Source organism: Neoarius graeffei, chromosome 2, assembly GCF_027579695.1.
Source record: "Neoarius graeffei isolate fNeoGra1 chromosome 2, fNeoGra1.pri, whole genome shotgun sequence".
Taxonomy (NCBI): domain Eukaryota; kingdom Metazoa; phylum Chordata; class Actinopteri; order Siluriformes; family Ariidae; genus Neoarius; species Neoarius graeffei.
In genome coordinates this window covers 44,666,455-44,692,399 of record NC_083570.1, presented here as the reverse complement: position 1 = coordinate 44,692,399, position 25,945 = coordinate 44,666,455, and the positions used below count along the sequence as shown (strand labels likewise).

Here is a 25,945-nt window from a genome sequence, read left to right as displayed (position 1 = left end):
TTGGCCAGGGAGTCCGGGAGAGAGGGTAGGCTGAAGCTCAAAGGTGAGTTGACACTGGGTAAGGAACTCTCGGCACTCACTGTGCTTGCCGTCATACCTCTGTGGTGCAGGAAGGCTGGGTTCGCGAGGTGAAGAATCAATGGGATGACAATCAGGTGTGAGTGGGCACCCTGTTTTATTTAAAGAACAGGGATCTATCAAAGTCTGATCTTCACAACACATGTTTGTGGAAGCGTATCATGGCACGAACAAAGGAGATTTCTGAGGACCTCAGAAAAAGCATTGTTGATGCGCATCAGGCTGGAAAAGGTTACAAAACCATCTAAAGAGTTTGGACTCCACCAATCCACAGTCAGACAGATTGTGTACAAATGGAGGAAATTCAAGACCACTGTTACCCTCCCCAGGAGTGGTCGACCAACAAAGAACAAGGTGTGTAATAGTCGGCGAGGTCACAAAGGACCCCAGGGTAACTTCTAAGCAACTGAAGGCCTCTCTCACATTGGCTAATGTTCATGAGTCCACCATCAGGAGAACACTGGACAACAATGGTGTGCATGGCAGGGTTGCAAGAAGAAAGCCACTGCTCTCCGAAAAGAACATTGCTGCTCATCTGCAGTTTGCTAATGATCACGAGGACTAGCCTTCTGATCATCAGAACCTTATCCCATCTGTGAAACATGGTGGTGGTAGTATCATGGTTTGGGCCTGTTTTGCTGCATCTGGGCCAGGACAGCTTGCCATCATTGTTGGAACAAGCAATTCTGAATTATACCAGCGAATTCTAAAGGAAAATGTCAGGACATCTGTCCATGAACTGAATCTCAAGAGAAGGTGGGTCATGCAGCAAGACAGCAACCCTAAGCACACAAGTCTTTCTACCAAAGAATGGTTAAAGAAGAATAAAGTTAATGTTTTGGAATGGCCAAGTCAAAGTCCTGACCTTAATCCAATCGAAATGTTGTGGAAGGACCTGAAGCGAGCAGTTCATATGAGGAAACCCACCAACATCCCAGAGTTGAAGCTGTTCTGTACAGAGGAATGGGCTAAAATTCCTCCAAGCTGGTGTGCAGGACTGATCAACAGTTACAGGAAACGTTTAGTTGCAGTTATTGCTGCACAAGGGGGTCACACCAGATACTGAAAGCAAAGGTTTACATACTGTACTTTTGCCACTCACAGATATGTAATATTGGATCATTTTCCTCAATAAATAAATGACCAAATATAATATTTTTGTCTCATTTGTTTAACTGGGTTCTTTTTATCTACTTTTAGGACTTGTGTGAAAATCTGATGTTTTTGGTCATATTTATGCAGAAATATAGAAAATTCTAAAGGGTTCACAAACTTTCAAGCACCACTGTACATACTATATGTACATTAAACTCCTGTGATTATGCGCTTTCCTCCTAGACGACAGATAAAGAGGCTCCGGGTGTGGTGAGGATTCAGACGTTGGCGTATCTGAGTGGGTTCCCGTCTTCCTTCAAAGACACCGAGCAGCTGAGGGTCAAACTGCCGTCTGTGCTGACAAGCAAAATCAAGCAGGTGAGAAGAGAGCGAGCAGTAGAGGGCTGTACATGTAAAGACCACACGGTGTCACATCCGAGCCGTGAGTGTGTTAGAGATTTTTATTATCTTTCCTGCAACGCCAGCTGTACCCAAGTTGTTGTTGGGTGGGCTCTATTTATTTATTTATTTTTTGAAATCACCAGGAGTGTTTGTAGTTAAGAGTGTAATTCCAAACTGACTAACTGTTCCCCTGTACTCTGAGTTACGTCTCGGAGACTCCAGATGAGAGTGTGGATTCAAGTGAAATAATTTATAGTCTCGATTTAATCATTAGGTGAAATGACCCGAACAAGTTTCCTGTCATTGACTGGGTCTCGTGTTATTGATGCAGTTGGAGATTTTCTTTGAGTTGGTTTATAGTGTTGTGGTTTTGAGCGTTACTGTGCAGATCGCTTGGCTATCGGAGTGTAACTCTACCTTGTGCAGCTGTTTAGAATGGCACGATGCCCACCCACACCCAGAAAAGGCAACATGGCTTGGCTCGGCTCTGTCTGTCTCTATGACTTTTTTCCAAACTCTTATGTATATCTTTGTCCATCTGTCTGGCATTTAGCAGATGCTCTTATCCAGAGCAGCCTGGGGAGCAGTTAGGGGTTAGGTTCCTTGCTCAAGGGCACTTCAGCTGGTCCAAAGAATCGAACCGGCAACCTTTTGGTCCCAAAGCTGCTTCTCTAACCATTAGGCCATGGCTTCCCCTATTAGACTCTCCTCCTTCACCATATTCGGTTCCTCGGCTGCTGGAATTGTTCAGATGTTGTTCCTTCATGTCATTCACCCTCTTGTCTCTTCCTGGCTTCTGATCCTAACTCGGTGTCTCTTTCACTTGATGACAAGAATAACAATCCTGTGATGGCGCTTCCTCCTGTCCCCATGTGGAGGCGTAAAGCTGTCAGGCCATGCTGATTCAGGTGGTTTGTACAGGATCTACGGATATAACACACTCCATGCTGAGGCTAACGAGGGCACCGAAGTTTGGAATGCTTGGGTGTGGTTTGAACACTTTCTCATTATGTCTGACACGTTTCTTTTAAACCGGGCGTGGTGTACCTTTCAGGTGAAAAGCTGTAGAGATAGAGAGAGGTACAGACAGAGACCGAGAGAGGAGAGGATTGGAGTGGAGTGGAGTGATGAAAAGCAGTCTATGAGTGTGTTAGGACTGACCAGAATGTTGATGAAAGCCCTACCTTGACCTCTGTCACTGACTGATATACATGTGTGACCGAGAAAGTGATATCATTGCTTTAATATTCTCTGTTTATAATTCAGCATGTCAAGGCTAGAGATGGTACCCAGTATCTGTATTACTGGCAAAAAAAAAGGTGGATCAGATAGCAAAGGAAATGTATCGGATATCAGATCTTGTACGGTAACAAACAGCAAAGATTAGAATTGGATTTAGAAAAAGTAATTTATGCTTATTGCTTTATTTATGGCCATGATTTTTCTGAGTTTAACTGTGCTTTAAAAAAAACAACAAAAAAAAAAACTGTCATCGGCTGAGACACAAAGTGGTGTTGTGCTTAGGCATGTAATCATTCACACAATTCAAGATTCGATTCATGATATTGAATTCACGATTTGATTTTCCCATGATGTTTTTGAAAAAAAAATAAAGGAGGAAAATTTTATTATAAAAAAAATGCAAAATTTATTTTCCTATTTTTATCAATTTAAGTATTCTTTTGATTAAAATTTAAAAATGTTGTTTCATGTTCTTAATAACAATATTTACCCAGAGCCTATTAACTAAAATATTCCTTTTATAAAAATGTAAAGATTAATAACAAAAAGTCTATTTCTTAATAAACTTATGAACATTTTGTTCTACCTCCATTTGCTTCTCTTTTCTTTAGCTTTCAGCAGTCTGTAAAAAGAGAGCTCTGATTTCTTGTTAAATCAATTTGTACAGTCAATCACACAGCACCTTTCCCTTTTTTTTTGGGTGTTTTTGCAGCATTAGAGCTGTGTGACTTCCTCCTAGGGTGAACTGTCAGTGTTGTGTATTCCCGCTATTCTTTGTTTGCAATAGATGTCACTTTCGGTAGTGATCCGCCTCATTATGTATTCAGATTTCCAGCTGATGGGACAGCATCGTATTTGTTTACAGTTGCTTTGTAGTAGTTTTTTGCGTTTTACCTCCAAATCTGCCAGATTGTTGCTCTGTATTTGGATGTTCAAACTGATCAAATCGAGAGACAAAAAGTATTATACCAAAAGAAGTCATGCACAAGGGTGAAAGAACGAAAAATATCTCAAAAAGATGCTGTGAAAAATGGCTCGCAAACCTTTCAGTGTTTAAAAGGAATCAAGAGTCCACATGCTTGTGTTTGCAGCAGTCACTTTTGTAGGGATGGACTGCCATGCTGTAGCCATAGTAAATTCCCTTTCACTGTACAGCATTGAACACACCAATCCCTGTACTCGATGCCATGTTCTATCTCCGCCCATTCTTCGGACTCCCTGTAATGGTATTGGATACAGAGATGATACCAGATACCAAATACAGTGATGTCACGACTGTGCTTTAAACCCGTGGCGGAATCAATTCTTTCTCTCTGGCGGTGGGTTTCCACGCGTGAAAGACGCCATTGCATCGGTGCTACAGAAGAACAAAGAACGAGCTATTGATACCGGACCTTTAGCCAAAGTTCAATGTATTTGATCTTGGCATAGTTGCAATAGTAACTGAACAGGTTAGTTACTGCAGCCCATGCAGTATTTTAAAGAGAAAAGGTGACTGGATCCCTTTTCCCTTTCTCAACGTCGACGAACTACAAACAAGATTCCTTCCAGATCATCGGACGACCGACAGGACACCGAAGATCTTCAGCTGACGAGCTGTGAAAGTAAAAGGAACAGAACTGTTTTTTCTCCCTGGACCTGTGCTCTGCGCTGTCTGCGGATAACAGACGACGCACTTTCAGTCGCCAAGCAAGAGCGATCTCGGGTAAGGCTGGCGTCTGGGCAGTTGTTAGTCTTAGTTGTGGCTAGTTAATGTGAAGAGTGTTTGTTTATTTGAATTCATTTATGGTTTAAATGTACGCATTTTGATTCACATGAAAGTCGGTCTTAGACCACCACGTGTTGTTTGATTTACTTTGTTTACTATCTGTATTTAGTTAGATCGTGCATGCACTCTCTCTCTCCGTCGCACTATACACACATTGGGATTTCAGGAGTAGCTAAGGGTTGAATAGAAGTTGGGTTTAAGGCCTAGCCGAGACTAGTTTTTAAACTACAGATCCTTTGTCTCTCTCTCTCTCTCGTGCGCTCTCCTTGTTGCCCATCCCCTTTTAGGCGAGGCCTGGCACAAGGCTCGCGCATTCCATTCTCTCTCTCTCTCTCTCTCTCTCTCTCTCTCACACACACACGCACACACGCATAAACACGTGATTTCCCGCTCACATTTTAACATCCACTTGCCCCTACACTGTAACACTTGCATATAGCTTATTAATTCTGATCACCATTAGTGCCTTAGTTATCATATACACTACTGATTCTTATTTGTATACATTGTGTCACCATTTATATTGAATTATTCCTTGGCTGCTATTGTTGCTATATCTGATCAGTATTAGTTTGCTAATTCATGTCCGCTATTTCAATAAATGGTACCTTTGGAATAAACTGTGTCCTGTCTATTGCTACAACATTCACTGAGTGCCAACCTCTGCCAAACAAGTATTCTAATTGCCTTTGCCCATTTGGTTGTTCTATGAATGTTATAGATCTAGAGTAAACATATTACATTAGAGCTACAATACTCACTAAACTATAGCAACATCACCAATAAGTTATTCCACTGATTTTAATAGTTTAGCTATAAACTATTAGACACTTGAATTAATGAATTTATGAGACTGATCCCTTTTTACATGAGACTGATTTGATAAGCCTATTGCACCTACACTTTGTTAAAGGTATGTACATCAACTTTATGTATCTAAAATCAAAACTTCTAATGCTAAATGAGTTTTCTTCTTACGTTTTGGATGTCGTAAAACAAATTGCCGAGAAATATTAGCTGTAGAGATCAGGGCTTTGAACCGGTTCAAGGAACGAAAACGAAGACCGGGAACTTTTTCTATTTCACATGGAACAGAAACGAAACCAGAAACTTTATTTTTTATGTTCCGGAACAGAAACGCTTATTAAAAATAATGGTAACCGGTTAATACCGGTTTTTATTTCGTTCCTCAAAGTTTCTGTAGCCTACAAATAAGTCATTCTTCTCCTGCGCAAGTTTCTATGACCCGCTGGGGTTCACTTCCTGTGTGACTGAATGGAGAGCGCGGGAAGGTGGACTACTGTCACATCTCCACGTGATAATAAGTGAGTAATTACATTACTGAGTGTCTGAGCAAAGAAGAGCCTGAACGTTGCAACCTCCCTATTGGCTGTTTGTAAAAATGTATCAGTTGTTGCCCTTCCCACGGGAATCATCGCGGGCTCGAGAGACGAGACCTGACGAGTTAGTTCGTTGGTAGCAGAACAAAATGTCTGGACACAAATCGGGTTTTCAGAAAAGGAAAGAAAATAAACGGAGGGTCGAAAATACAAAAAAGGAGGCAGAAAATGCAAAACGAGTTTTAAGGTAGGACAAATGGTTACTTTTTAAGGCAGCCCACCGTGGCTGCAGGCTTTCAGTTGTGTCATTGAATGGTTACTTTTCTGAGGCAGCCTGCCGTGGCTGCCTGCAGGCTTATTTATTATAGCCCATTTAGTTAAAATAGTTGATATAAAATGTTTATAGTTATAGTTATGTGATGGTTGTCCTGATTTAGACTGTTTTTTTTTTTTGGGGCGGGGGTTGCGCGATGTTGCACCCGGGTCCAGATTAGGGCAGAACCGGCCCTGGCTACATTTCAGGTGTAGTTTGTTTTATGTATGTATGTACTTGCATAGATGTGTACTTGGTCTTCCAATATGGCGCCTAACAAAATCTTGCGGTGCGGTGACGTCATGCGGTAGCCCTCTATAGGGCCTGACTAGCCTTTGGTAACACACTAAACGAATTATCTTTTCATTTTTGGCACGAAATTTTTTTGTTCTAACCGGTTCGGGAACGTCTATTTAATGGTGGAACCCAAAACTGGAAACATTAAAATTCCGTTTCTGTTCGGAACGAACCAATAGGAAAAAAATTCTGGTTCAAAGCCCTGGTAGAGATATAAGCATACAACTTTTCGGTGTCATACTGCCACCAAGTATGACAATGTTTGTTACTACCAAAAGCACAAAAAGAAAAGACTCGTGTATTTTCATTAGCTTGACCGCGAGTTGGCATAGTGGTTAGTGTGTCCACCTCTCGACCGGGAGATCGTGAGTTCTACTCGCGGTTGGGTCATACCAAAGACGATCATAAAAATGGTACCTACTGCCATCTGGCAAGGCACGCTGCAATACAGATGTGAGTGGGGAGTCAAACTCTTGTGGTTACCAGAGGACTAGCCTCCCCCCACTGTAACCCTAGCTGTATAGGCGAGAGGCCGAGTGCTATGGAAACGGAGATCGGCACCGCACCCATACGCCTCAAAATAGCTGGTTAGTACTGGGATCAAAGACTGCCTGGGAAGACCAGATCCTGGCATGAGGGGGACTTTGACTTATTTATTTATTTTAATGAGCTTACCCCAGTGTTGTAGTCGAGTCACTAAACCTTGAGTCCGAGTCCAGTCTCAAGTCCCCAGTGTTCAAGTCCAAGTCATTAAAGAAAATTTCAAGTCAAGTCCACTATTGATCCGAGTTGAGTCCGAGAACAAGACTCCAACCACACCATTTAACGGTGGCTGTTGCTGCCTTTATGTGAAAGCGTCTCTGCTACTGTGTTGGACTAACATTACTGCTTGACTGGCCCATTTTAGTTAATAGGCTACAGATAAAAAGCTTGTTCATCACTCAGCAAACCCCACCTACTATCAACAGGGCAAATAACATGAGGGAGGGTTAACACTAGCTAGTTAATCGCTCAGCGAGCCCCGCTATCAACAGAGCAATGAACACAGCGTGTCACTTCCTTCTCTGGGTGGAGTCTCGCCAAATGACGATTGAAGTTCGAGGTCGTCTCCTCGATAGTTCTTCTACATATGGAACACATAGCAGAGCATTTTTTTTCCCACTGCATGAGAAGTCTGTATAAGCAAAGCGGACAATCCTAGGGACGTTCTCTCCAGGCATTTTAGCGCCATTAACATTAGTTTGTTCCTGAACATGACATATGAACAGGTGAATGTGCATTCTCTTGCATGGAATTAGTATAAAAATTAATGTAGCTGTAAATATCTTTTGCCAAATTATTATGGCATGTTACAAAAAATAAAGGAAAAAAAATCAGAGTCCTTGTCTCTAATTTACGAGTCTGAATGCGGTTAATGTACGAGTCATCAGTGCTCAAATCCAAGTCAAGTCACGAGTCCTTAAAATTAGGGCACGATTCAGACTTGAGTACTACAAGCCTGGCTTACCCAGCCATAAAATTGCAGTGACCCGTTATCACTTCTCCATCATCTTTAAGAATCACCCAAGTCTTCATAGAAGTGACTGTCGATCATTGTGAATGGTTGACCTTATTTGAAAGAAAGATGTCAATTCATAAGTCTGAGCTACATGTGAAATATCATGAAATAAAATCCTAGTTATCATTGTGAAAATGCCTACAGCAGCTCCGACTTGAATCACACATGACACTTCGACTTACGCTACTCACCCTCGCTAAAACAAGATGGTTATTATCCTTTAGAAGGCTTAGTCTAATGTCATGAACCCAGTGATAAACGCAAAAGTTCTAAGTTTCAAGACTTTTTTTTTTAAAAAGCTTTCATTTGATTCTTCGTGTAAAACGATGTTTGGACGACCAGATAACTCAATGTCCAGAAACTGTGTTCAGGAAGTTGTTGAAATCGATTGAAAATTCTGTCTTTTTTAAGTCATAGGGGTCCAATCCATTGCATGTTTTCTTGATATCTCGATTTTTGGTTCTAGCCTGTTAACAGTTAGATGTAGAATGTTTTGCACAAGATGACTTTGGACGCGTACTTGGCTTGGACGCCGTCTTTAATCGTTGCCCGTCACTCGGAAACCAGAAGTGACCCAGGAGGCAAAAAGTCATGTGATTTGCAAACAAAGAATTGTACATTGTTGCATACGCTGCTGTCTAAACAACACTGTTACAGCTGGGAAGAACTGCGAGATTACGCAGCCTGATGATAACCACTTTTTATTGCATCGATTGAAATCGTCGTAAATTTGTATTGCGATTTATTGTCAAACAATACATCGTTGCATGTCTAATTGTGCCACATCTAGTTAATATGAGTTATTTCATGCACTCTCCTTCCTTTAAACACACGCGTGCACAGTGCACCTGTCGGAGGTGTTTGGCCATGCAAATGTTCCTGGAAACAGTTACTGAGTAAAAGCTATTGATAGATTGGAGGCCCTCTGTGGTCCAGTCTGTCGAAGAGGGATTCAGTAAGGCATGTGTAAAAGAATGACAACAGGGGTGTGTGTGGAACAACATTTATAAGAGGTGCTAAAAGACCCTGATCCCATGAATGCACTCATCATTAGGGGACTGTGATTTGGCGCCGGCAGTGAGAGGAGTGAGTTAATCCATCTGACCTATTCCTGAGAGAAAGGAGAGTGCAGTTTGCACTCAAGTCTCCGTCACTAAATGGTTAATAACTTCACTTTGATACGATTGACTTAAAATTAAAACTTGAATGAATTCAGAAATGACTCTGAAGCTCATACAGTGGTGCTTGAAAGTTTGTGAACCCTTTAGAATTTTCTATATTTCTGCATAAATATGTCCTAAAACAACATCAGATTTTCACACAAGTCCTAAAAGTAGATAAAGAGAACCCAGTTAAACAAATGAGACAAAAAAAATTATACTTGGTCGTTTATTTATTGAGGAAAATGATCCAATATTACATATTTGTGAGTGGCAAAAGTATGTGAACCTTTGCTTTCAGTATCTGGTGTGACCCCCTTGTGCAGCAATAACTGCAACTAAACGTTTCCAGTAACTGTTGATCAGTCCTGCACACCGGCTTGGAGGAATTTTAGCCCGTTCCTCCGTACAGAACAGCTTCAACTCTGGGATGTTGGTGGGTTTCCTCACATGAACTGCTCGCTTCAGGTCCTTCCACAACATTTTGATTGGATTAAGGTCAGGACTTTGACTTGGCCATTCCAAAACATTAACTTTATTCTTCTTTAACCATTCTTTGGTAGAACAACTTGTGTGCTTAGGGTCGTTGTCTTGCTGCATGACCCACCTTCGCTTGAGATTCAGTTCATGGACAGATGTCCTGACATTTTCCTTTAGAATTCGCTGGTATAATTCAGAATTCATTGTTCCATCAATGATGGCAAGCCGTCCTGGCCCAGATGCAGCAAAACAGGCCCAAACCATGATACTACCACCACCATGTTTCACAGATGGGATAAGGTTCTTATGCTGGAATGCAGTGTTTTCCTTTCTCCAAACATAACACTTCTCATTTCAACCAAAAATTCTATTTTGGTCTCATCCGTTCACAAAATGTTTTTCCAATAGCCTTCTGGCTTGTCCACATGATCTTTAGCAAACTGCAGACGAGCAGCAATGTTCCTTTTGGAGAGCAGTGGCTTTCTCCTTGCAACCCTGCCATGCACACCATTTGTTGTTCAGTGTTCTCCTGATGGTGGACTCATGAACATTAGCCAATGTGAGAGAGGCCTTCAGTTGCTTAGAAGTTACCCTGGGGTTCTTTTGTGACCTCGCTGACTATTAAGCCAGTATCTCACTGGGCTGTGACAGCTTGCGACAAATTGCGAATGTCATTCGCGAGAGAGTTTCAAAAGTGTCTTGAAACATTTGTGGGGCTTCTCAATTTCCTCGCATGAGTCGCAAAATGTCACTCCTTCGTCGCTGAAATTTTGAACTTGTTCAAAAAATTAGTGTGACAAAATTTCTCTCAAAATAGCTGTAAATGCATCGCTGGTGTCGCAAATCCGTCACGAACCCTTCTCAAGTCAGTTTCCATGAGACAGGAAGTGCGAGTGTATCTCACTGGGCTGCGACTAGTTGGAGACACAACAATTGCAATAAAATATGTGAATATCAATTCAGTGTGATTCCAAGTGAAAATTGTCGCTAATTCGCATATTTTATCGCAATTGTGTCTCCAACTAGTCGCAGGCTGTCACAGCCCAGTGAGATACTACCCTTACACACCTTGCTCTTGGAGTGATCTTTGTTGGTTGACCACTCCTGGGGAGGGTAACAGTGGTCTTGAATTTCCTCCATTTGTACACAATCTGTCTGACTGTGGATTGGTGGAGTCCAAACTCTTTAGAGATGTTTTTCTAACCTTTTCCAGCCTGATGAGCATCAACAACGCTTTTTCTGAGGTCCTCAGAAATCTCCTTTGTTTGTGCCATGATACACTTCCACAAACATGTGTTGTGAAGATCAGACTTTGATAGATCCCTGTTCTTTAAATAAAACAGGGTGCCCACTCACACCTGATTTGTCATCCCACTGATTGAAAACACCTGACTCTAATTTCACCTTCAGATTAACTGCTAATCCTAGAGGTTCACATACTTTTGCCACTCTCAGATATGTAATATTGGATCATTTTCCTCAATAAATAAATGACCAAGTATAATATTTTTGTCTCATTTGTTTAACTGGGTTCTCTTTATCTACTTTTAGGACTTGTGTGAAAATCTGATGATGTTTTAGGTCATATTTATGCAGAAATATAGAAAATTCTAAAGGGTTCACAAACTTTCAAGCACCGCTGTACTTGTGTTCCTGTTAACAGTTAGCACTTTTTGACTCTATAGTACACAGTCATGGAAGAGAAATGATTTATAATCGCACTATCTGTTGTCCCCAAGATGAGGATGGGTTCACTTTTGAGTCTGGTTCCTCTCAAGGTTTCTTCCTCATGTCGTCTCAGGGGCTTTTTCCTCACCACCGTCGCCTCAGGTTTGTTCGATAGGGATGAATTTATTAATTGAAATTTATATCCAGGCGCTGCACAGAGACACACCAATTTCAGCAATGACTGACTAAGAGAATTGAATGTCTTAATTTTATGCAAATTCTATACGACCTGGTAAAGTGACGAATCCAAACATTTGGCTCAAATTATTTCCCCTGACCAGAGATGTCCAGAAGTGCCGGTGACTGGCGGTTTTCTCTACCTGCACAGATGCTCTGCGCCGGCTACTCGATGCCAGGGGAAAAAAAAATTTCCTTTCAATTTTCAAGCGATTTTATTTAGTTGCCCATAATTTGCTGCAAATCCAATTATTTCACCATAAAATGGTCTTCGATTCGGGTCTAACATGACCAGAAGTGATGCCATATTTGTTGATTTGATTCTTGTGCTCTGATTGGCTGAGCTGGACCACATGAGCACGCCATAGCATGTGTAGTTATGTTACAATACAGAGTCAGGCAGCGTACTACAGAGGGTAACTGAGAAAGCCAAGCACACACATCTGGAGAGAAATTTCATACATATTTTGCAAGTATTTTACAGGGAAATGGTTAGTAATTTATTCACTGAGAATGCACCAGAAGGCATCTCATCTCATCTCATTATCTCTAGCCGCTTTATCCTGTTCTACAGGGTCGCAGGCAAGCTGGAGCCTATCCCAGCTGACTACGGGCGAAAGGCGGGGTACACCCTGGACAAGTCGCCAGGTCATCACAGGGCTGACACATAGACACAGACAACCATTCACACTCACATTCACACCTACGCTCAATTTAGAGTCACCAGTTAACCTAACCTGCATGTCTTTGGACTGTGGGGGAAACCGGAGCACCCGGAAGAAACCCACGCAGACATGGGGAGAACATGCAAACTCCACACAGAGAGGCCCTCGCCGGCCACGGGGCTCGAACCCGGACCTTCTTGCTGTGAGGCGACAGTGCTAACCACTACACCACCGTGCCGCCTCACCAGAAGGCATGTAAATTTCAAAATTTTCTCAGGGGGCATACCCCCAGACTCTCCTCGCATTAGCATGCCTTTGGCGCACCACAGCGACTTTGCCATAAATTCCAGAACTACCTTTTTATTTATTTATTTTTATTTTTAAGCCGGCTACTTCGGATTTTCTGGAGAACCCTGTCAGACCATTCATAGAGCATGAGGCTTGTGTCGATTCACCCAATTCATGATTCGATTCATGGATACAGGATTGATGATATGATTTGATTTTCCTACAATATTTTTTGGGAAAAAAATTTGAATGAAGAAAATATTACTCCCAAAACGAAAATGAAACATTTTATTTTCCTTTTCTTTGTCAACTTAAATATTCCTTTTGTTAAATAAAAATAAAAAAAATCATTTTCCTAATAAACCGCAATAATTATTTGTAAAGGTTGGAGTAAATTATAATAGCCTGTTAGCTAAAATAACCCTTTTATTAAAAATTGAAAAGTTAATAACAAATCGGCCTTTTCTTTTTAAACTTCTATGCACTTCTATTTGTTCTACCTCGATTTGCTTCTCTTTTCTTTAGCTTTCAGCAGTCTGTCAAAACAGAGCTCTGATTTTCTTATTAAATCTGTTTGTACAGTCAGTCACCTTTTTCCCATTTTAGAAAGTCATTTTAGTCACGTGTATTCCCGCTATTGTATCCTCCCTCTGCTCTCTAAACAACATGGTTACAGCTCAGAAGAATGAAGAGATTACGCAGCCTGATAATAATCACAATTTTTTATTCCTTTGATTTGAATAGTCATCAGCAGGGTTTCCCCTAGAAAAAGTGAAAAGCGTAGCGCCATTTGTACTTCTAATTGATTTAGAATTCTAATTAGAAAGACGGAGAGCCTATTTCCTCTTTCTGTAATGTGTTTTCACTCACCTCTCCACTGCTGATCACTACTCTGATGTATGTGTTGAGTGAAAAAGTACAGTAGTAGACTGCGTTCTTTTGAAATAACATTAAAAAAGTCATTTTCTATGGCTAGCTAACTTGAAGATGGAACATGATATTCCAACATGATCTCACTATGAATAATTGTAACATAACATTCGCCAACTTAATATTGAGTGTCTGAAGACAACACTCTCACTTTATTTATTTATCTATCTATTTATCTATTTGTTTATTTTTAAGTGTCGTATGCTTTCCATCTTTTGCCACTCGGGAGGTTCTGACATTGCTAACTATCGTTTGAATCGAATCATTTTTGAACGCATGAGAGGAGAGGGAAGTGGACAGAAAACCAGCAGCTTGAGCGGGAAATGTTTCTGCATGGTCCGAGTGCCTGCATACTCTCCAGTTTTTGAGCAGGCGCACTTTCCGCATGGTCCAAGTGCCTGCACGCCTAGTGTGTGTGTGGTATTTTTTTTTAAAAATTTTATTTAATTTTATTTATATTTTTTTATTTACTTGATATTTATTTAACAAGCCCCCACCACCCTGACCTTAGTGTTTATCTATTTATTTATTTATCCCCCCCCTCGCTCCAGACGTGTGTGTGTGTGTGTGTGTGTGTGTGTCTGTGTGTGTGTGTGTGTGTGTGTGTTTAAATTTATTTCCCCCCTTTCCTCCAGACCTTTGTGTGTGGGTTTTTTTTTTTTATTATTTTTTATCCCTCCCCACCTCCAGACCTCAGTTTCTTTCTTTCTCTCTCTCTCCCTCCATTCATTCATCCATCCATCCATCCCCCCAGACCTGTTTTTTTTTTTTTTTTTTTTTTTTTTAAATCCATCCCCACCTCCAGACCTCGGTGTGTGTCTTTCTTTCTCTCTCTCTCTCTCTCTCTCTCTCCATCCATCCATCCATCCCCTCAGACCTGTGTTTTTTTTTTTTCTTTTTTTAAATCCATCCCCACCTCCAGACCTCGGTGTGTCTTTCTTTCTCTCTCTCTCTCTCTCTCTCTCTCTCTCCATCCCCCAGACCTGTGTGTGTGCTTTTATTTATTAATTCACTCATTCATTCCCCCCTTCCCTCCAGACCTGTGCGTGTGTTTCGTTTCATTCATTCATTCCCCCTTCCCTCCAGACCTTTGTGTGTTTTTAAATTTATTCATTTATTTATTTATTCCCCCCTTTCCTCCAGACGTACGTTTTTGTTTGTTTGTCCCTCCTCACCTCCAGACCTGTGCGTGTGTTTCATTCATTCATTCATTCATTCATTCATTCCCCCTTCCCTCCAGACCTGTGTGTGTGTGTGTGTGTGTGTGTGTGTGTGTGTGTGTGTGTGTATTTTAAATTTATTTATTTATTCCCCCATTTCCTCCAGGTGTGTGTGTGTGTGTGTGTGTGTTTTAAAGGTATTTCTTAATTCCCCCCTTTCCTCCAGATGTGTGTGTTTCTTCCCCCCCCCCCCCCCCCCCCCCAAGGCCTTAGTGTGTGTGTGCGTGTATTTTTTTTTTTGGGGGGGGATATATTGGTACGGTAGGGGAAACACTAGTCAAAAATTTGTACTGTGATTTATCGTCACATGATATATTATTAAGTACCTACAGAGCATGTGTGGTCTGACATGAATTCAATTCCCCACCTCCAACTTTTAAATGATTTTTCCATTGACTGTGCAGAAATGGAGGAAAAACTTAAAACCATGGTTTCTTCTTCCTTAACACAAAGATGAGCTGAGCTGCATTAATGTTGAGAACGTAATATAGTATATTGTCCTCCAGTTTCAGTTATACTCCGAGGCCAGCATCGCTCTCCTGCACCTGAACACAGCTCAGGACTTCACAGACCTCCAGCAACAGGCCAAGAAGAACCTGACCGTGGACGGCAAAGAGCTCACCGTCAGTCCTGCCTACCTGTTCTGGGACCTCAGTGCTGTCTCACAGGTAGCGTCCTGAGTCGTGTACGCTGTATCAGTAATAGCCGGTGGAGAAGCAGTGTTCTAGAGTGTCCTTTGGGTTCTCAATGATCTGCGTGTTATGTTATGGTTGCATCAGTAACGTTCCACATTGGGATTCGTCACTGTTTACCTTTTCTAGAAGTGAAATGTTGAAGATCCTGAGTTGATCAAAGACCTTGGGTTTGGGTGCTGCGTAAAATGGCTTCACTTCTTCATGCCATGGATTCTACAAGATCTCGGAAAGGTTTCTCAATTCCATTTAGTTCCATGACTATAGAATGTGACGGAACAGGAAGAGCCACAGCGCAGTGACCAATCAGCAGTAATGTCATGTCACATGCACCACAGTCTCAAAGAAATCCATGCCATGAAGAACCAAAGCTGTTATGAGCGCAAAAAAGAGCGGTCCTACCTAGTATTAGTGTGGTGTTCCTATTAAAGAGGCTGCTGTGTGTGTGTATGTAGAAAGAGTGATGTAATCAAGACACAGTGGTGTGAGTGGTATCAGGATGTCGTTTGTGCTCTGCGTCTCCAGTCAAAGCAGGATGAGGATGTGTCAGCCAGCCGCTTTGAGGACAACGAGGAGCTACGCTATTCACTACGCTCGGTGGAAAGACACGCCCCTTGGGTTCGACATGTCTTTATTGTGACCAATGGGCAGATCCCCTCCTGGCTAAACCTGGACAATCCTCGCGTTACTGTGGTTACCCATGAGGTTTGTGAATGGTGTATAGTTGATGATTGAGCCTAAATCTGCTTGGGTTAATGATTTATTCCACTGATGTATCTGTGTTCATGTTGTTTTCTTAACGGATGGTTCCAGACATTGGCGAGATTTATTTGTAAATTATTCATACGTGCATTTACACAAATTAGTTCTTCATGAAAAATCCTGTAAATTCAGAAAACCGTTCCTAACCTACTCGTGCTACCGAGCGTGCAAATTTACGCCTAAGAAGATGAACTAACGTGCTTTTGATATTGTTTATTACATTTACAGTGCTTAGCAGTTGCCCTTATCCAGAGCGACTTGCAGAAGGGCTTTGGAGTCGACTATCAAAAACACATCCTCATGCTCGTTTACTCAGTCATGTGACGAAGCGCCATAGAGAACATTTAGTGAAAACCAGACTATTCTTATTTATTGCCATTTAATTAAAGAATATAAAAATAAAGAAAGTGAGCCAACACAAATTCATCTATTAACACGAATAAAGCTATTCACTCATTTATGACAAACGAAATTGCACCGTGTAAACGGACAACGCGCCGGTTTGTCTGCACGGAAAAATAAGCCGTAAGCAAATGCCTCCAGTCTCGAGTCCCCAGTGTTCGAGTCCGAGTCGAGTCCGACACAACGGGAAATAACATGAGAGAGGGTTAACACTAGCTAGTTCATTGCTCAGCAAGCCCCGCCCACTATCAACAGTGCAATGAACATAGCGTGTCACTTCCTTCTCTGGGTGGAGTCTTGCTAAATGACGATTGAAGTTCGAGGTCGTCCCCGTCGTCTCCTCGATAGTTCTTCTACATACGGAACACATAGCAGTGCATTCTTTCCCCACTGCACGAGAAGCCTGTATAAGCAAAGCAGACAATCCTAGGGGCGTTCTCTCCAGGCATTTTAGCACCATTAACATTAGTTTGTTCCTGAACATGACATATGAACAGGTGACTGTGCATTCTCTTGCACGGAATTAGTATAAAACATTAATATAGAGATAAATATCTTATGCCAAATTATTATGGCGTGTTACAAAAAAAATTAAGAAAAAAAATCCGAGTCCTCGTCTCCAGTTAATGCATGAGTCTGAGTCATCAGTGCTCAAGTCCAAGTCAAGTCACGAGTCCTTAAAATTAGGGCACGAGTCAGACTCGAGTACTACAAGCTTGGGTGATTTATAGGAAATCATGTGCGCTGATTGGTCGAGAAATTCAGATGATTTCTCGATAAATCCCTTGAGTGACTCAGCAAAATGGTGGCCAATCGCTTAGTCGCTGTAAGTGAGGAAGAATTACAAATTATGAAAGAAAATCCTGTTCCTAGGCGGCACGGTGGTGTAGTGGTTAGCGCTGTCGCCTCACAGCAAGAAGGTCCTGGGTTCGAGCCCCGTGGCCGGCGAGGGCCTTTCTGTGCGGAGTTTGCATGTTCTCCCCGTGTCCGCGTGGGTTTCCTCCGGGTGCTCTGGTTTCCCCCACAGTCCAAAGACATGCAGGTTAGGTTAACTGGTGACTCTAAATTGACCGTAGGTGTGAATGTGAGTGTGAATGGTTGTCTGTGTCTATGTGTCAGCCCTGTGATGACCTGGCAACTTGTCCAGGGTGTACCCCGCCTTTCGCCCGTAGTCAGCTGGGATAGGCTCCAGCTTGCCTGCGACCCTGTAGAACAGGATAAAGCGGCTACAGATGATGAGATGAAATCCTGTTCCTAAAAGCACTAAAGATGCTGCGAAGTTTAGTCTAAAACTATTGAAAGGTCAGGTGGAATTGTGATTTTTTTTTTTTTTTTTTAAATTGATTTCAAAACAAAGTATTTTATGTGACTCGGCGTAGATAAGTGACACAAAGTCTGTGGCGCGCCCTTATTACATGTGCATGCCTTTTTTTGAAGATTGAAATAAATTTTTTTTTAATACAATTATCAGAATCATCAGAAAAAGGTTTATTGCCAGGTAATTGCTGCAACTACAAGGAATTTGGCTTGGAGTTAAGGTGCTCAATAAATAAATGCTAAATAAAGACGGTCTATTCTAATAAAGGAGCTACATAAAAACAATCTATTCTAAGATATTAAGAAATAAGTAAACGAGAAAAATAAGATAAAATAAATAAACTGTGCAGGTAAACAAATGTGCAAATTAGGTAAAGAACAATTACAACCCCGATTCCAAAAAAGTTGGGACAAAGTACAAATTGTAAATAAAAACGGAATGCAATGATGTGGAAGTTTCAAAATTCCATATTTTATTCAGAATAGAACATAGATGACATATCAAATGTTTAAACTGAGAAAATGTATCATTTAAAGAGAAAAATTAGGTGATTTTAAATTTCATGACAACACATCTCAAAAAAGTTGGGACAAGGCCATGTTTACCACTGTGAGACCTCCCCTTTTCTCTTTACAACAGTCTGTAAACGTCTGGGGACTGAGGAGACAAGTTGCTCAAGTTTAGGGATAGGAATGTTAACCCATTCTTGTCTAATGTAGGATTCTAGTTGCTCAACTGTCTTGGGTCTTTTTTGTCGTACCTTCCGTTTTATGATGCGCCAAATGTTTTCTATGGGTGAAAGATCTGGACTGCAGGCTGGCCAGTTCAGTACCCGGACCCTTCTTCTACGCAGCCATGATGCTGTAATTGATGCAGTATGTGGTTTGGCATTGTCATGTTGGAAAATGCAAGGTCTTCCCTGAAAGAGACGTCGTCTGGATGGGAGCATATGTTGCTCTAGAACCTGGATATACCTTTCAGCATTGATGGTGTCTTTCCAGATGTGTAAGCTGCCCATGCCACACGCACTAATGCAACTCCATACCATCAGAGATGCAGGCTTCTGAACTGAGCGCTGATAACAACTTGGGTCGTCCTTCTCCTCTTTAGTCCGAATGACACGGCGTCCCTGATTTCCATACAGAACTTCAAATTTTGATTCGTCTGACCACAGAACAGTTTTCCACTTTGCCACAGTCCATTTTAAATGAGCCTTGGCCCAGAGAAGACGTCTGCGCTTCTGGATCATGTTTAGATACGGCTTCTTCTTTGAACTATAGAGTTTTAGCTGGCAGCGGCGGATGGCACGGTGAATTGTGTTCACAGATAATGTTCTCTGGAAATATTCCTGAGCCCATTTTGTGATTTCCAATACAGAAGCATGCCTGTATGTGATGCAGTGCCGTCTAAGGGCCCGAAGATCACGGGCACCCAGTATGGTTTTCCAGCCTTGACCCTTACGCACAGAGATTCTTCCAGATTCTCTGAATCTTTTGATGTTATTATGCACTGTAGATGATGATATGTTCAAACTCTTTGCAATTTTACACTGTCGAACTCCTTTCTGATATTGCTCCACTATTTGTCGGCGCAGAATTAGGGGGATTGGTGATCCTCTTCCCATCTTTACTTCTGAGAGCCGCTGCCACTCCAAGATGCTCTTTTTATACCCAGTCATGTTAATGACCTATTGCCAATTGACCTAATGAGTTGCAATTTGGTCCTCCAGCTGTTCCTTTTTTGTACCTTTAACTTTTCCAGCCTCTTATTGCCCCGTCCCAACTTTTTTGAGATGTGTTGCTGTCATGAAATTTCAAATGAGCCAATATTTGGCATGAAATTTCAAAATGTCTCACTTTCGACATTTGATATGTTGTCTATATTCTATTGTGAATACAATATCAGTTTGAGATTTGTAAATTATTGCATTCCATTTTTATTTACAATTTGTTCTTTGTCCCAACTTTTTTGGAATCAGGGTTGTATTTAAAATAAATAAATCAATAATAATAATCACATTTGTATTTATACTAAAACAATTATCCACCTCAGGCTCAGTGAAATATTGGTGAATAATAACCTCAGCGTCGTCTTTTTGGTATTATTCACCGATATTCACTTTGCCTTTCATGAATAATTGTGAAATATTATTGAATATTAGTTTTTCAGCATTTGCACTGATTGTTCATTTCATGCTCCTAGCTGTCTGTGTGCTTTCCCTTTTATGGAGTTTAATGGGCGTCACTAAATTCAAATGAGCTGTGTCAGGAATGCGCTTTGTGCTTTACCACTGTTCAACATACACACACGCGCGAATAGGAAGGTGATCAGAGTAAATCCAGCATAAAATTTTATTTTGGTTTGGCTTATGCAAACTTTTACACACAACTTTACATTAAAAAAAATTGATAGAGTCCCAGTCTTTTTTTACAGGTCTTTATATGTTTCCGTGTGCCAATTTGTCTGTTTGTTTCCTCCAGGAGATTTTCCAAAACCAGTCACATCTGCCAACGTTTAGCTCTCCAGCCATCGAAACACACATCCATCGAATTCCAGGCCTCTCACAGAAGTTTATCTACCTCAATGATGACGTGCTTTTTGGCAAGGATGTATGGCCGGATGATTTCTACAGTCATTCAAAAGGCCAGAAGGTTTGATTGTGTTTTACTCCACAGGACTCTGGATAATGCATACTGTACTTGAAGTGCTATTTGTGTGTGGAACGTGAAAAATTTTTACATTAAAGGGGAACTGAAGGCAAATTTTTTTTCTTACCAAAATTCTATTTCTCATTTTTATTAAATATAGGAATGCATTTTTGATTGCTATTTTGTCGCTGCTATAGCAAGTTGAGTTTTTTGAAATATGCTCTGTAATATATCAGTCCGTATGTCAAAGCAATGGCCGTAAACGAGATTCGCTAAGACCTGTGCGAGACATCGTAGGACGGAAGTAAAACGTACAGCGGAAATCAAAGTGACCGACATCCGCCAATGTTGTCAAAAGACGTGCGCGCCCTCTTGAATGCTGACGTGATCAAGCCGGAAGTTTTGTGGGGGGTTTTTGATAGCAATCAAAGTTTGAAAAAAGTAGGCAGTAATCGTCATTTAAACTCGTTTTTGTGCAATACTTCGTTTGGAAAACAGTTTTCAAAATGGCAGCACTGACACTTGGCTGACACTTCACGTTTCGAAGTCTCGCAAAAGTCTCGTGAAGATCGCGCGGATAAGTGACGCCTGCCATGGACCAAACGAACATGGTTAAAACCCGAATAGGCCGATAAGCATAATATTTAATTGCAATTAGCTGCCAATACGAGTCACGATATAAGGTTACTAAAACCGAAAATGTAATTGAATAACACGTTAATTAAGAAATAAAGCAAGTTTAAAAATGACTTCAGTTCCCCTTGAAATAAGGAAGTTGGGGTGTAATCTGATTTGATTGGGTGATTGACACGTAGACACACAGTAGCATACACACTTGAATGTAGGATTTTTTTTTCCCCAAGAAACAATTGTTTGTGCAAATATTAAATGCATACGAGAAACTTGATGAATATCAAATGATCTCACAGGTATACCTCACCTGGCCTGTTCCTAACTGCGCTGAGGGGTGCCCAGGCTCCTGGATCAAAGACGGCTATTGCGACAAGGCCTGCAATAATTCTGCCTGTGACTGGGATGGTGGAGATTGTCTCGGTGAGCTCTTGTATTTTTTATAAGATCTTCTGTTCACAGTTGTCTACCATGCAGCATGATATTTTTGGTAGGTTTGGTTAAACTGAGCTTCTCTGAGATTTTGCTGTGTTTTGATCTTTCAGGTGGAGCAGGCAGTAATCGTTTTGGAGGTGGGGTCCCTGGGGGAGCAGTGGGAGGAGCTGGACAGGCATGGCAGTTTGGAGGTGGTTTAGGAGGCCTGGGGGGGGTGTCTTTCTGCAACCAGGGCTGTGCCAACTCTTGGTTGGCTGATAAGTTCTGTGACCATGCGTGCAACGTGTTGGCATGTGGTTTTGACGTAGGAGACTGTGGACCAGGTGAGTGCGAGTACAAGTGCGCAAGTGCATGCTGAATTGTACATGGTGCTAATCATGCTGAAGACTTGGTCATGAAAATGTATAGTCCAGTGGAGACTGTGTATGAAGGCGACACATGACGTATTTTCATTTTGTGGTTGCGTTTTAATCAATTTGTATTTTTTTTCTGATTAGTGCTAATTACATTTAAAAAAGAAGCAGTTTTTGCAATGTGATTTTTTTTTAATTTATTTTTTAATTTTCCACAGGTATGATTTATATTAAATAACTATTGAAATGAAGCTTAGGGTCCATTGGTCATCTGTTTCTAAGTCCTGATCAGTAAATGATGGTTAACCCTCTGGGCTCTGAGGATTTACTTTTCTGGCACTGATGATTTTGGCATGCTCTGATCTTGTTGTAAGTTTTAACAAATCTAAGCAGTATTTTCAAAGTCATATGACTTTTTTGTATTCAGCACAAGTTCAGCTACAATAATATCTATGTAGTATGTATGTCATGATTTGTACTTTTAAAAAAATAATAGATAAATGAAGATGTAAAAAGCATTTTTAGGACTGTGTTGGAATATGTGGGGGGAAAAAAACATGACCTTACCCATTGAGACGAACCTTTTTGGTCACTTGAGGTGATTCTGTTCAGTCTTAGGAATGGATCAAGCACAAAAACTTAAATCTGCTCCATTGATTTGGACAATTAACTGGCCATCAAAAAAAATGTATGTCCTATTGTTTTGGGATAAAGGGTTGGCAGTGGGAGGGGTATTCAAAGAGAAGGGTAAAAAAATTCTATTCCATTCAATGAGAAGAGTGAGAACCTCTCCCACTGCCAACTCTTAATCCCATCAGGTCAAGTGATCAAAACGGTTCATCACAATGGGTAAGGTCATTTTTTTTTCCACATATTCCAACACGGTTCTAAAACTGCTTTTTACAACATCTTAATTTATCTGGTATTTGACTATTTTGGTATTTGACTCTATTCAGTGTGTCTTGAAATGAACTCTTGTACTGTTTTATTCAGTTCAGAGCCACAACCAACTCTGTTATTACAATTACTCTGTAATTTTGCTCCCACTCCAACTCCAAAATTTACTCTCTAAACTCAAAGTAGTGCAAAATTTAATTATTTTTGAGGAAAATACTTTTAACTCTGCAAAAATTGCTCAGTCATTTTTCCTGTGTATGCCCTACAGCGCACGCATATCAACCGATCTGCTCATAAGAAATAGAAGAAATATTTACACTTACTCGAGTTGATCTTCGGCTGGATCGAGTCGAAGATCAAAATGACCCCACTCATCAGTATCGCAGTTCTCAAGATTGAATTGAATCGCTGTCCTGAATCGTCCAAAGTGCCATCTCGCAACAAGTTTTACCTCCAAACAGGTAGCCTAAACTGTGGCTGACCGATTTTATCCTGTTTACGGTGGGCGTTCCTGCCGTGAAAGATAAACCAGTCAAAACCGAAAGAGTGAAGGTGATTATCATGCCGTTACCATGAGAAAAGTGTTTTATGAATGCGTAAGTGTGCGCTCAGTGTTCCGACTCCGGTGTGACTGTGTAAGTCGACAAGTTTTATGTTTCATCTAATTTAGGTAATTTAAAATATATAGTATTATTTGGCAGTGGGCATATATGAAAGTGTATAGAGTTTCTGTCAATATGTTTATCATGCTCGTATGATAAACTCAAAGATATTTATCAAAATACATAACCTACCCATTCTAAACCTGCCGAGCTTCGCCGGCGAAGCTCTCGATCCCAGAGGGTTAAAGTTCCAGCTGTAAATACAAGCCAGAACCTCATATATTTTTATTTTTTTTGTGTGTGTGTATCAGACCACTTCAGTAAGCTGCATCGCGTTGTTCTGCAGAGGAACCAGACGCTGTACACACTGCCTCAAGGCGAACTGCGTCCATACTTCAGCTTTTTATCTCTGGCCAATCGCGTTTCTGAGGCACAGGTCAGCGACAACCCTGTGGTTCGCCACACATCTGTCACCAACAAGTGGAAAACAATGCACCTGCTCCTGTTAGAGGGCTACAACGCCACCCAAATCCACTACAACCTCACCTTCCAGGGTGATCAAGAATTCACCATGAGCTTTACTGTAGTGGTGGACACTCGCAAGCTTCCTAAACGTAACGCATCAGAAACGGTGCAGGAGGTTAAAAATGACAACCCTGAGCCCACCAGAGCAAACCTCGAACTGGAGTTTGTGTTCTCAGACATTCCAGTTGAGAAACGAGGGCCCCAAGTACAAAAAAGGCCCCCAGGAGGGTTAGAGGTGGTCATGAAGGTGCCTTCAGTGAACATTTCGGTTTTGCCAGAGGAAGTGAAGCACGAATTGCAGAAGCTGGATGAGAAGATTCGACTCGGAGACATCACTGAGAAAGGATACAATTTGACCAAAGCCAAATTACTGAAGGCTTTCCAGAGAGATCAGGCTTCTGAGCTTCAGGGAAACAATAGAGAAGTTAACGAGCAGGAAGCAGCAGTGGAATCGGACGCCAATCCAAATCAGAAGAGCAAAAATAAACAAGAAGCCGGAGGTTCTCCGGTTCCAGTTAAGATGGACAATGTGTCTGTCAAAGAGCAGTCTCGAGGCATGGGCACGGAGAAAATTCCTACCTCCAGACTGCTCAGTTCACTCGTAGGGAACAAGGCCAAGCAGCAGATTCTCCGCAGGGATGGGGAAGAAGAAGAATTCGCACAACATATGGGCCGTAAGCTCCAACATTACCCAGGGATTGAATGGAGTTTCCTGCCATGGGAAAAGAGCAAATATTTTGAGGACCTTCTCAAGGTGAGTAATCGCTGGGCCTGGGGGGGGGGGGGGGAGAAGGGAAGAAGAGCAACTGCACTAGATAGAATGAGGTTAGGTGTGAGGAACATCCAAATATAGCACACTATCTGTCAGAGTAAAGTTAAAGGAGAACTGAAGTCATTTTTAAACTTGCTTTATTTCTTAATTAACGTGTTGTTTATGTTTTCGGTTTTAGTAACCTTATATCGTGACTCATATTGGCAACTAATTGCAATTAAATATTATACTTATTGGCCTATTCGGGTTTTAGCCATGTTGAATTTAGTTCGTTTGGTCCACGGCAGGCGTCACTTATCTGCACGATCTTCACGAGACTTTTGCGAGATTTCGAACTGTGAAGTGTCAGCCAGGTGTCAGTGCCGCCATTTTGAAAACTGTTTTCCAAATGAAATATTGCACAAAAACGAGTTTAAATGACGATTACTGCCTACTTTTTTCAAACTTTCCTGATTACTATCAAAACAAACACAACTTCCGGCTTGATTACGTCAGCATTCGAAAGAGGGCGTGTGCGTCTTTTGACAACGTTGGCGGACGTTGGTCACTTTGATTTCCGCTGTACGTTTTACTTCCATCCTACGATGTCTCGCACAGGTCTCAACAAATCTCATTTACGACCATCGCTTTGACATATGGACTGATATATTACAGAGCATATTTCAAACACTCATAACTTGCTATAGCAGTGACAAAATGGCGATCAAAAATGCATTCCGATATTTAATAAAATGAGATTAATAGAATTCTCATCTCATTATCTCTAGCCGCTTTATCCTGTTCTACAGGGTCGCAGGGAAGCTGGAGCCTATCCCAGCTGACTACGGGTGAAAGGCGGGGTACACCCTGGACAAGTCGCCAGGTCATCACAGGGCTGACACATAGACACAGACAACCATTCACACTCACATTCACACCTACGGTCAATTTAGAGTCACCAGTTAACCTAACCTGCATGTCTTTGGACTGTGGGGGAAACCGGAGCACCCGGAGGAAACCCACGCGGACACGGGGAGAACATGCAAACTCCACACAGAAAGGCCCTCGCCGGCCACGGGGCTCAAACCTGGACCTTCTTGCTGTGAGGCGACAGCGCTAACCACTACACCACCGTGCCGCCCCTAATAGAATTTTGATCAGAAAAAATTTGCCTTCAGTTCTCCTTTAA

General features: G+C 41.5%; 1 protein-coding gene across 2 annotated transcripts in view; it reads left to right on the top strand.

Annotated features, from left to right (window-relative positions):
• The window catches only part of gnptab (N-acetylglucosamine-1-phosphate transferase subunits alpha and beta), a 103,432-nt gene that overhangs the window by 41,351 nt on the left and 36,136 nt on the right, over nucleotides 1-25,945 (top strand). For both annotated transcript variants that reach the window (XM_060914291.1, XM_060914292.1), the window contains 7 exons: nucleotides 1,417-1,551; nucleotides 15,248-15,409; nucleotides 15,959-16,138; nucleotides 20,396-20,566; nucleotides 21,493-21,616; nucleotides 21,739-21,951; nucleotides 23,792-24,759. In XM_060914291.1, the coding sequence (XP_060770274.1) occupies nucleotides 1,417-1,551; nucleotides 15,248-15,409; nucleotides 15,959-16,138; nucleotides 20,396-20,566; nucleotides 21,493-21,616; nucleotides 21,739-21,951; nucleotides 23,792-24,759 (1,953 nt within the window). The remainder of the gene's footprint in view (nucleotides 1-1,416; nucleotides 1,552-15,247; nucleotides 15,410-15,958; nucleotides 16,139-20,395; nucleotides 20,567-21,492; nucleotides 21,617-21,738; nucleotides 21,952-23,791; nucleotides 24,760-25,945) is intronic.